Below are 12,511 nucleotides of genomic sequence, written 5' to 3'. Positions count from 1 at the left end.
AAGTGATGGTTGCTTGAATTTGGAAGGCTACCTCAAGAACATTCACACCTGTCGCATGAATAAGTTTCTAAAGCTACTACAATTTTGAGGATTGTTATAGAAATTAGCCCCATACTGACTAATCCTGGTAGCAAAAGGGCATTTGATAAAATTCAGTACATATTGCTCATTTTTAAAAACTTATAAGATGGAATAGGATTCTTTTAACTCATTAAGAAATACCTATCTTATGTCAAATGCCAACATTGTTCTTCATGATTAAGTACTATAGGAATTTTCTTTAAAATAAAGAAACAAGACAACGATGTCTGCTGCTACTACTATTAATGTTAACTGGCTAGAAGTTCCAGTTAATAGCCGAGAAATAAAATTACCATTATTTGAGAGGAAAAGATCATCCACCTAGAAAATCCAGGAAAAATCAACTTCAGAATTATTAGAGGGATTGAGGGACTTTAATAAAGTCATCTGCTACAAAATAAATATTACAAATTAATGTTTCCTGTATGATCTTTAAAAAGTAAATTGTGTATCTTGAAAAACAGTATACATAAAACAATCATAAAACAAAAAGGTACTATGAAAAAAGAACAAAATTTTTAAAATGCTGTGAAATTAAAAAACGATAGCCAAAAAAACTTCAATCAAAAATTAAAAAATACATTTGATAAAGTTTCAAAGAAAAAAAATCCAAAGAGATGGGCAAAAGGAAAGGAAAGATAAGAAAATTAAAGGATCCATCCAGGAGTCCAATATCTGACTAAAAGGTGAGAAAAAGCAAGCAGAAGGAAGAAAATTATAAAGAACATTTAGCTGATTTGGATGACTAAGCTTTATTCAAATTTCCTTAGTTTTTATCTAATGTGCTTTTTTCTTTTCCAAGATACCACATTACATTTAGTTGTCATGTCTCCTTCAGCTCCTCTTGGCTGTGATAGTTTCTTAAACTTTCCTTGTACTTGAGGATTTTGACTCCTTTTGAGGAGGACTGGTCAGCTATCTTATAAAATATCCATCTGCTGACATTCATCTCATATTTCACAACTAGAGTGAGGTTATAGGTTTTGGGAAGATCAGAGGTAAACTGCAATTTTCATCACCTCATATGAAAGGTAACACTCTCAACATGACCTACCACTGTTTTGACTTTGATCGCCTTCTGAGTAGTGAGGTAGCTCTCACTGAGAGTTTGTCAGGTTTCTCCACTGTAAATGCTGCTCTCCCTGTACCACCTGTACTTTGGATTCTTTGGAAGGAAGTCACTATGTGCTGCCCATTCTTATAGGTGTGTAGTATCTTATTGTTTTCCTTGCTTGTACTTTTAAGTTACATGATGTACATCTAGTAATACATCAGCAGTACCTGGGGATCTTTTTCTCTTGCTTGTGCCAATTCTTGTTCATGTTTTAATGAACAAAAAATTGTCTTTTTTGCATACCTGATTGTTTGATTGTATGATGAGCACTGTGGTACTTTTAGATTATATGAAATAACATTTTCTTCCTCCAGAGAAGATTCTCATTTACCTGGTGCTTGAGCTACCTTAATCTAATTTCAGGGTTTGAACTTTTTCTATCTACCCAGACAACTTGAAGCAGGGCTGCTTTATGTACAACTCACATGTACTTTTAGGATCCAGCCCTTTGAGGTCACAATTCTAAATGTAGGGTGGTTGCAGACCCATTGTCTTCCAGCCCTTTGAGGCTGTCAATAGCACTGATCCACTTCTCAGCCACCCTTTCCAAGTCATCAAATGCTCCTGGGCAAAAGCAGCTCCAAATGTTGGGCTTTGTAATGAGAATTTCTCTCTTCTCCCAGATCTTAACCTGGCAATTCCTCACTATCTTATTATTTTTTTCATGTTTGGGGGTAATATTATTTTATTTCTTTTTTTCCCCCATCACAGAAATCTGCCTATTGTTTTATTTCATCCACATATTCTAGCCTTCTTTTTTGGGAGGTTTTTCTGTATCACCTAATCCACTGTTAGGAGTGAAAAAAGGGTCCTGGGTTCCTTTTGCTTCACCCCTCACACTCCAGATCTTTCCCACCGGCTTTAAAAAGTTACAGTTAATATAGCTGTATAATTTACATTTTTGGAAAGAGTGACAAAAAACAAGAGTCTTGACTGTACTCTCCTTCAAGGTTAAAAAGAAGCCTCTGACTTACCAGCCATGGAGTCACTAGTCTAAAAAGTTACACTACTTCCTTGGCCAGAACTACTATACCTAACCACAGAATACTCCATAATTCTTATACAAAGATAATTTTATTAACGAAAAGATCACACAAAACGAAGTTTTTATATTCAAAGTTGTCTGTTTAAAATGTGGAAAAGGTAATATTTCAACATTTCCCATACAGTACATAGCTTTTGTGCCTTAACAGAATGCTAAATAGAGAAAAAAAAAGAAAGCAAATGCTAAATTGAGAGAAAACCCAAGGCATCAGAAAACCTTGTTCAAAGAATAATACTTAACAGGAAACAAAATGAAGAAAACTCCTTAATATTTTAAAGTATGTTGTATAAAAACATTGTGTCTTGTTTATTGGGACTACCTTTTTTCCATTTGATTGGCACTAATATCGCTATCACACTTTTTAATGTTCAGCAAAATCCTAGTGAGCTGCCGAAACGAATTCTACAAAATGTCTGAGAAAGATACTGTATAATACAAAATGTAACATTCTAAATGTTAAAAAACAAAAGTTAAAACAAAGAAAAAATATAAGCAACTGTAAGTGGTTATAATACAATCAATGGGTGGTCATGAAACATGAAAGAAAGGAAATCAATTGCACTTGGCCTAATATACAAAAGACTAACATTTTGTCTACTAACCCTTTAGGACATTTTATTTTAAATATGTAGAAGGATCAGTGAGCAGCATAATACAATCAATAGCGGACACTCTTTGAGTAAGCACCTTATTTCAGTTACATAATTTAGATCTGTGAAATTCCTAAAACAATGAGACGATAAAAATCACACATTTTAGATGGTAAGGTATCAATAAGTGGGTTTTTAAAGTTAAATTCCTATTATAAGACTTTTTGATATATCTTTTTTTATAGTATAAAAGAATACTATTTTACAATTTTCTTAGAAATTCAGTGTAAAAGCTACCAAAGTGCTAAAATATCACAATAGCATGATAAAAATACTTGAATAGGATTTCAAAAAAGTTTGAATACATATAAGCTTATTTTCAAATATGTATAAAAAGATATGAGGATAAGATTTAAATACTTCAGCAAAGAAATATCTTGATTTTATATCAAAAAAGTAAAATAGCATAGTACATCTTAAAATACTCTTACCAAGAGTAGAATCTTCATAAATAGAAAAGGAAGATTCCTCTAACTCTGTCCTCCCACACTATTAAAAAAATATTATTAACCTGCACATTTCTGTTTTCAGGTATATTGTCATTAACCTTTGTATGAAATGAGTCATATTATTCTTGAACTCTATTTTTTCCAGTATAACAGTAGGCAATGCAGCTTTAAGTGCAAAAGAAGAATGTAACAGTGATTCTTACAAAACAGTGCATAGGTCACTTCCAGTGTAACACAAATTTGCTTCTGAGTAACGAGAGAAAATGTTCTTCAAGTATCTGAATGACAACCACCTCCCTGCTCTTTTCTCACTCCTGAAACCGGGTGAACAAGCAGAGATGTGGAACCTTTGAGGCTGCTTGGTTCTGAAGAACTGGGGACCTGCAAATTGTTGCTCTGTGCCAGGCCAGTGTCAGTAATATCACTCTTCGGACTAATCCTAGATAAAAGAAAAAAAGTTGACACACACACATCCACAAACACAAATATGATGCCATTTTTCATGAGTTTTACACCTAACCAGTGTCCACCTTTATCAGAGAATAAGTAGCTAAAAGTCTTTAGGTGTACTTTAACACTTCAAAATACAAATAATTTTTTTTTTTTTTAAGACAGAGTCTCACTCTGTTGCCAGGCTGGAGTGCAATAGCGCGATCTCGGCTCACTGCAACCTCCGCCTCTTGGGTTCGAGTGATTCTCCTACCTCAGCCTCCCAAGTAGCTGGGACTACAGGTGGGTGCCACCACGCCCGGCTAATTTTTTGTATTTTTAGTAGAGATGGGGTTTCACCATGTTAGCCAGAATGGTCTTGATCTCCTGACCTTGTGATCTGCCCACCTTGGCCTCCCAAAGTGCCGGGATTACAGGCGTGAGCCACCGTGCCTGGCCAAATAATTGTTTAAAATATAATTTTCACTGACTTCAAAAACTTCATCAAGCAGTACTCATATATGGGCTGAACATGGAATCTTGTGGGGAATAGAATTAATAAGGCAGGATTCCTGTCCTCAGCTTAACAAATGTTTTATTGATTTCCCACCACGGATCAGTACCATGTAAGAAACTGGGAACATAAAGATGAGTAAGACTTTAGCTCTCCCATTGAGAAGGTTACAAATCTACGAGAAGATAAAGCATGTATCTAATTACAATCCAAATATATGAAAGCTGCCATAGGATCACAGAGAAGGTGCATTTAGCCTAGACTGAGAGGACTAGGTAAGATAACCTCGAGATCGTAATGCAATTAGCTGTCTGCATTCTGGCTTACTTGTGTTTTGGTCACTTACGGCCATTTGAGAAAATTCATTAAAGATAATGTCAATATCTTTTCATGTTCAGAAAATAAAATAATTTTAGATAAAATGACACATTATAATTTTGTATAAGGTGACACTTTTTAGACAGAATTATAATGTAGTATTAATTAAAACTTAGCCTGTATTTCAGGTAAATTGCATTTACTTAAATGTACAAGGAACTCTTAACAATTGCCACAGAAATGAACATTCCTACTTGAACAACATATATTAAAGCTGTTCTCAAAGCTAAGAATTAAACTACTAAATAGCATATTTATAGGCTGAACCCAAACTTCCTTGGGGTAAGAGTACAGACATAATATATCACAAAATGCGGCCGGGCGCGGTGGCTCACGCTTGTAATCCCAGCACTTTGGGAGGCCGAGGCAGGCGGATCACGAGGTCAGGAGATCGAGACCACAGTGAAACCCCGTCTCTACTAAAAATACAAAAAATTAGCCGGGCGTGGTGGCGGGCGCCTGTAGTCCCAGCTACTCGGAGAGGCTGAGGCAGGAGAATGGCGTGAACCCAGGAGGCGGAGCTTGCAGTGAGCCGAGATTGCGCCACTGCACTCCAGCCTGGGCGACAGAGCGAGACTCCGTCTCAAAAAAAAAAAAAAATATATATCACAAAATGCTTTCCAGATATGTTATGCTTTAATAAAAAATGTGTAATGCAGTATTTAAAATGTGATGATTTTACATAAAATCAAATCTCACCTTCCTTCACTCCGTGCACTTTTAGACACACTGCCTGCCTGGCCCTTCCTGTCGACCTGTTCCCCAGAGAGTCTGGAGATGGATGCTGCTGGCGAGGCAGGTTCACCACAGTCCTGTTCTCTTAACCTGGGGGTGCTAGCTCCGTCCGCTTTCACCTCTCTCATTGATGTTTCTGGTGAGGTTTGGATTTCTGTCAAAGTTTCTTGTCCTAGGTAATCATGGCTAGTAATTGCTACTGCAGAAGTGCCATGATTTGCTGTAGCTCCTGTGCTGGTTCCCATGGATTTGGAAATGACCTTCAGCTTGTGTGAACTTGGTTTATAGTGCTTCTTTTTGTGTTTAACTTTAGAATTGTGCTTTAAGAAAAACTCACATGATTCCTGTAGTACTCTTCGACTTTCACTGATTGGACTATAAGAAAATTGAAGGAGAGGATTTACTCAAATTAGAAGTGTGGCTATAAAGTAGAGGCTATAAAGGATATCACATATCTTTTGCCAAAAATCCTTAGTCACTAAAGTTGAAAATTCTATGGTTTATATTATTATAAAATCTGGGATTATAAATACTAGGACATAAATTGATTTTATAAAATCTTTTGTGTATAAACTCTAAGTTGCTTTTGTCAGTATAAATAGTAAACTGGCAAGAAATTAAAAAGGCAAGAATCAAAGGATGAGGGCAAGGAGGCTCAAAACAGCATAAACGTACTATACATAATACTGTATTTGTATTGTATATAAATATGTAATATAAAAGTAAACCACAAGAAAAGGATAGAGAATATAATTAACGGTCTTCATTTAAATATGTCTTTTCTTTCTAACATTAAAAATTAGCAAGTTACACTGAAATTAGTGTGAGTATATAAATATGATAGACATATAATAATAGTGCAAAAAAATCCAGTTAAATACGATTCTTCAGACTTCAAAAACTTATTTGTGAAATGGTCTACAGTTCTGAAATGAGTTAATCAAACCAATGGGGAACAATTTTTAAAAAGCTATAGTACCTTGTATATAGTGTGTGTGTGTATATATATATATATATATATATATATATAACTAAAATGAATTACTCATAAATATAAATCAATATTGTTATAGAATATTCCATAAGTTTGAATTTTTAACATCTTAAGTAAGACAAATAAGTGAAATTTTAGGTCATAGCTGTGTGTAATAAGATTTAAAGTTAGTAAATAATGACCATAACACATCACTTATATTTGAATCATACTTTATAGGTTTCTTTATATATACTTAAGTCTTATTTAATCTTTTATCATTGATAAAAAGGATAAAATTATTTAAAATGCTGTACCCAAAATAATGAATCCAATGACAGCAGTAATAATACTGGATATACTATAAATCATGAAAAGAAAATATGCCTTTCATAAATCTTTCATTCATATTTCAAATAGAATAGTATATGTCAAAGACTATTGTAACAAATGCAAAAATAAAGCATGTCTCTTTCATGAAAAAAATTTCCAAACTTCAGTTGGCTAATCAAATTGAAATAATAGTTGATACAATGAAACTCTAGTACATTGATTTGAACAGTTCCTTGGTATTTTGATCTATTTATTTCAAAATCGTGTCAGACAATTCAATAGTTTCTTACTCTCTCTTGCGATTTCGTTTAAAAAACCCAGCCCATTCTGTGCATGTCTTTTTGCTTCCAACCCAGAAGACAGCAGAGATGCCAACAATTAATGTCATCAGGTATTTTATCATAAATAAAGCCAATTCCGGTCGAGCTTTTGCTTTTGCCTACAAAAAATAGTGAATAATAATATTTTCAGTGATGCACTTAAAGTGGAAAGAAGTCTATATTGTCAATATAAAACGAACAAAAGTTATGTCTTCAACTGTTTTACTAAAAAGGTTTGAAATAATATAATGAAGCATGCTCTAAGTGCAACACATTTTTTATCTAAATGCTGAACAAAGAAGCTTTATGTACCAAATCTCTAGAAAGGGGAAAATACTGAAATATATTTAAGAATAATCTCCTAAATCTTGGCATGATTTCCTCGCATTTTTTTCTCGATAGATACAGCCTCTTATAATTGCCAGAATATTTGCCTCTAAATATTTATCTATTTTCTCCCACTATAATCTACCACAAAAATACATTTAAACTCATCATAACAAATATTTTACAGCTTTTATACATTATTAATATTTATATTATAAAAACTTGGTTAAAGTAAATTAAGTATCAGTAAAATGTGAAAATTTCCTAAGAATTGAAATTATACTTTTCATTTAGGCATAAACTTTGAAATTCTAACCTTAAACATTGCACAAGGCTCAAGATATTACGTACTCTGCATTTCTTGCCTTTTTCACTTACTAATATTTCTTGGAGACCATTCTGTATCAGTACAAATAGAGCTCTTTATTTCTTCTATTTTTTATTTTACTATTATTTTTTTGAGATGGAGTCTCACTCTGTCACCCAGGCTGGAGTGCAGTGGCGTGATCTCGGCTCACTGCAACCTCCGCCTCCTGCGTTCAAGCAATTCTCCCGCCTCAGCCTCCCGAGTAGCTGGGACTACAAGCGCATGCCACCATGCCTGGCTAATTTTTTTGTATTTTAGTAGAGATGGGGTTTTACCATGTTGCCCAGGCTGGTCTTGAACTCTTGAGCTCAGGCAATCTGCCCTCCTCAGCCTCTCAAAATGCTAGGATTACAGGCGTGAGCCACTGCACCCAGCCAGAGCTCTTTATTCTTTGTAAAGGCTGTTGCATTGTGTGAGTGAACCATAACTTATTCTACTATCCCTATTAATAGATACTTACTTCCAATCTATTGTCATTTGCAAATAATGTTGTAGTGACTATCTTGGTATTATTTAATTTCTCACATTTGTAAGCAAATCGGTCTATAAATTCCCAGAAGGGCAGGATCAGTGTATACACATTATACATCTATACGTACTGTGAAATTGCTTCAACAGAAGGTTGAACTAACTCTTAATAGCAAAGTCTGAAAATATGTATTTTGCTATTGTTTCACCACACAGTGGTTAGAACACCTTTAAGATGTCTGCCATATCATACATGGAAATATAATTTAATTTTAATTTTACATTTATTTTACTATAACTTTTTCACATGTTTAAGAATAGTTTTTTCATTTTTATTTCCTGTGAACATTTTTCCTACTCTTTTCTCATTTTTATATCAGATGGATGGTTTTTTTTCTTATTGATCTGTAGCAACTCTTTATAAATTAGAGAAATTAGCCTTTCAACTATGATGTCATATGCAAATAAACTTTCCCAGTTAGTCTTTTGACATTGATTATGGATTGGTTTTTTTTTTTTTTTTATACAGAATCTTTAAAAAAATTTTTTTTTACTTAGTCAAATTTAGCAATCTTTTATAATTTCTATAACTATAGGAATATTATATCCTTCTCCACTTGAAGATTATAATTTTCTAATTCTATCCTATTATATTTTACAGTTTCTTACATAAAACATAATAACCACAGATCTTAAACTTGAAAACCATAGATCTTAAACTTTTTAGCAACATGTAATAGTTTCCTCTCCCCAACCTTGCCAAAAAGACTGAGGAATCTAGGAGTCATTATTAATATAGCAGGATCACTTTAAGACACAGCCTCTTATTAAGTATATGGTAAAAACAAACTATGGATAATAGATTATGGACAAGGTATAAGGCAAGTAATACTAGTATCCCCACATACCAACATAAAAAATAGGTTCCACAATGTTATAAAGCAGTAACTTTCTGAAATACAAGCTATTTTATGAAATAGTTCGACCTTCCCATTGCTTAATTTGATACACTGTGATGGCAGTGCTCATGTTCAATGCAGTTAATACCGCACAGAGTCAGGAATAATGTCTAAAATCTATTAAAACAAAACCAAATTTATATTTACAAAACTTCAACTAAAATGCTTTAAGAAATTTTGTATTTTCAGAAATTTATTAATTTTAAAAACACCACCCTTATACTAATCATAAGAATCAGAAATAGATAAAACATATTTTGTTACAACTGTGTTTTTTTCAATTGAGAAATGACAGAAGAGTCAGGCAAAAAGCAAATTCTGTTTTTGTAAGTATACACCATGTAAAAAGCGATAAGATAATATGATCAAATTAAATATATCCAAATAAGATTTTTTACTACTAACTAAAAAATTAAAAATAATTGCCAACGCGACAAAAGTGACTTCTGTTTTTCTCCCAATGTCAAGGTCTGTTCTTCTGACTCTGCTCTTTATTGCTATTAATCTGCCTTTGCAGCTCAATTTAATTTTTCAGAGAATAAAGGAAGTGCTTTACTATACAATTGAAGCTAAAGCTTGAGGAAGGAAGTCATGAAACATTCATCCCAGTTTCAGTTGATGTATAGGAAATCCTTATCTATGGCTCTTGCATTTTCTCACCTGAAATCAACTTTTACATCCATGACAAGTATATTTCGATGGAACATTTTCTACATTAAATGTAAATAGAGACATAATCCAAGTGATAGCTTTTACCTGATAAGGACATGGGATATGGTACTGACGACAATGATCAGAGACCCAAGTTATCTCCCAAGTAATCCTGTTCACTTGCTCATAGACGTAACATCCGAGAAGTGTCACTAATGGCACAAGATACAAGCCGCTGAAGACTCCAATTCGAATCATGAATTTCTTTAGTTTTTCTTGGTTCCGGCCATCATGTTGTATGACTTGTCGAACATGATTTAAGGAAATAATGCCAGCTAAAAGAAGAGAGAGCCCAACAAACACACAAAGGCACAGTGGCAAGAGTACAAAGTAGCGAGAAGCATCCAGGTCATAAAGACCAACAAAGCAAACTCCACTAATGTTGTCTCCTTCAACTTTGTTCATAGCAAGAAGCATAACAGTCAGGAAACCTGGTGTTCCCCATGCAACAGCATGAAACCACACTGCTTTTTGTTCGATGGCTTCACAACTCCATTTTCTTCCTGCAGCTAAGAACCAAGTAATGGTAAGAATCACCCACCACACAGTGCCAGCCATTGTGAAAAAATACAAAAGCATGAACAAAACGGTGCAAGCCTTATTTTGAGAGCCTAGGACAACAGTGTCACCAAGTTCTAGCTTCTCATCTGCCTTATTGCAGGCTGTGCTATCGCCTAGCAAAAATCCAATGAAGTACATAAGAGATACAATGCTGTAACAGACAGAGTAATATATAATTGGTCTCTCTGGGTATCTGAATCTTCTAACATCAATTAAAAAAGTAAGGAATGTGAACAGAGTTGCACAAAGACAAAATATTGAAACTGTTCCAATAAAACTTTTCGCAAACTCTAGCTCATCACTTTTAAAATACATGTTGGGGCATGGAGGCGCACATTGGTCAATTCCCAGAAACTTATATCCTTGTCCCCCAGAAGTCTTAAGATGCCTTGGACACCAAAATCCAATGTCTCTTTGGACTTGTTCTGTTTTCTTCTGAGGACCAAGAAATTCTGTGTGTGGATCAAAAGTTACAGGAATGGTCTCATCACAGTATTGTAATCTGTAAAGATTATAAAAATTAAATATATGAAATCAACATTTTTATTGATTCACTATGTTAAGCAATGCTTTCCAACTATAAAATATTACCGTATGTATTCATGATTGATGGGAAGAGATATAAATCTAAATGGATTACAGATAAGAGTTGAGTAGAAATTTTTGAAGTTGACTAAAAACTTGTGGCTGTTAATGGGGCCTCACACAATAATTTATATTAAATACAAAGCAGGTGACATGAAAATGCACTTACTTGGAAAAAATTAGCCAATTCATAATTTTAAAATAATTTGTTTTAAAGACTAAATATTTAAAATAATTTATCTTAATTGGTAGGCTCCAGATAAGTACTGGCTTGTCTCTTTATAGCATATGAAATATGTCTTTATATCATATGAAATATGTCGTCTATTCACTTTTATTTTCTAATGCCCATAAGAAAAGTAAAGCAACCATATAACTAAAGTGATGATAATTAAAATGAATGAAATGAGATCCTTCCCTGGATTGACAGGATAGAGTTCAAGTTTTTGAAGAAAGGCAAGTATACCAGCAAGAGGCAGGCTGAGGACCAGCTTAATGAACATCACCATTTTGTTCAGGTTGGGCTCTTTGCCTCCCTCGTTTATGGACAGTCCTGAGTGATAGATGGAGATATTTCCATCTCGTGCAGAACTTTATCACTAAGTTGAGTTTGTACATACCAGTATTATTTTGGGGGATCTATAATGGTTTAAAAAGTATTGGAGGTTTTGGCCAGGTATGGTGGCTCATGCCTATAATTCCAGCACTTTGGGAGGCCGAGGCAGGTGGATAACTTGAGGTCAGGTGTTCAAGACCAGCCTGGCCAACATGGTGAAACCCCGTCTCTACTAAAAATACAAAAATTAGCTGGGCGTGGAGACAGGTGCGTGTAATCCCAGCTACTTGGGAAGCTGAGGCAGGAGAATCACTTGAACTGGGAGGCGGAGGTTGCAGTGAGACAAGACCGAGCCACTGCACTCCAGCCTGGGAGACAGAGACAGACTCTGTCTCAAGGAAAGAAAAAAAAAAGTACTGGAGGTTTTAAATGAGAAAGCATTTTAAATATACCTTAGATAAGAACAGACTAAAACATATGCCCATAAAATGAAATACAAAAAAAATCTACCAGCTTTATTAAAACATAATATTATATCAATTTTGCTTTATATCTTTTAAAATAAAGCAGTATAACATTATAGATACGGTGGGGACCCCTTTCTGGTCTTATTTCCTTCTCTCTCTCCTCAGAAGTATTCATTACCACAAATTCGGTTTTTACTCTCAAGCATTTTAAAATATTTTTATTATATTATTTACTATAACCTTATAAAGTATTGTTTTTCAGGTTTTGAACTTTATATAAATGACACCATGCTGTATATAGCACGCTATAACTTACGTTTTAAAATTTAACACTGTATTTTCTAGATTTATCCATGTCGACAGATGTGGGTCAACTACATTCATTTTATCAACTGTATGGTAGTATTGCAGTGTGTAAGTACATCACAATTTACTAATCATTCTTCTATGATGGACTTTTAGATTTTTTCCCATTAAAAGAATTAGGAA

General features: G+C 34.1%; 1 protein-coding gene across 2 annotated transcripts in view; it reads right to left on the bottom strand.

Annotated features, from left to right (window-relative positions):
* Positions 1 to 2,250: 2,250 nt before the first annotated feature.
* Positions 2,251 to 12,511, bottom strand: part of FZD6 (frizzled class receptor 6) — a 34,434-nt gene continuing 24,173 nt past the window's right edge. For both annotated transcript variants that reach the window (XM_055286960.2, XM_063642891.1), the window contains 4 exons: positions 9,899 to 10,916; positions 6,992 to 7,140; positions 5,360 to 5,770; positions 2,251 to 3,778 (listed from right to left, as the gene is read on the bottom strand). In XM_055286960.2, coding sequence (XP_055142935.1) covers positions 3,610 to 3,778; positions 5,360 to 5,770; positions 6,992 to 7,140; positions 9,899 to 10,916 — 1,747 coding nt within the window. In that variant the 3' untranslated portion in view covers positions 2,251 to 3,609. The remainder of the gene's footprint in view (positions 3,779 to 5,359; positions 5,771 to 6,991; positions 7,141 to 9,898; positions 10,917 to 12,511) is intronic.

This window comes from Symphalangus syndactylus, chromosome 7 (genome assembly GCF_028878055.3).
Source record: "Symphalangus syndactylus isolate Jambi chromosome 7, NHGRI_mSymSyn1-v2.1_pri, whole genome shotgun sequence".
NCBI classification, from domain to species: domain Eukaryota; kingdom Metazoa; phylum Chordata; class Mammalia; order Primates; family Hylobatidae; genus Symphalangus; species Symphalangus syndactylus.
Note: the sequence above shows the minus strand (reverse complement) of the source record. Positions and strands in the feature narration are given on the sequence as shown.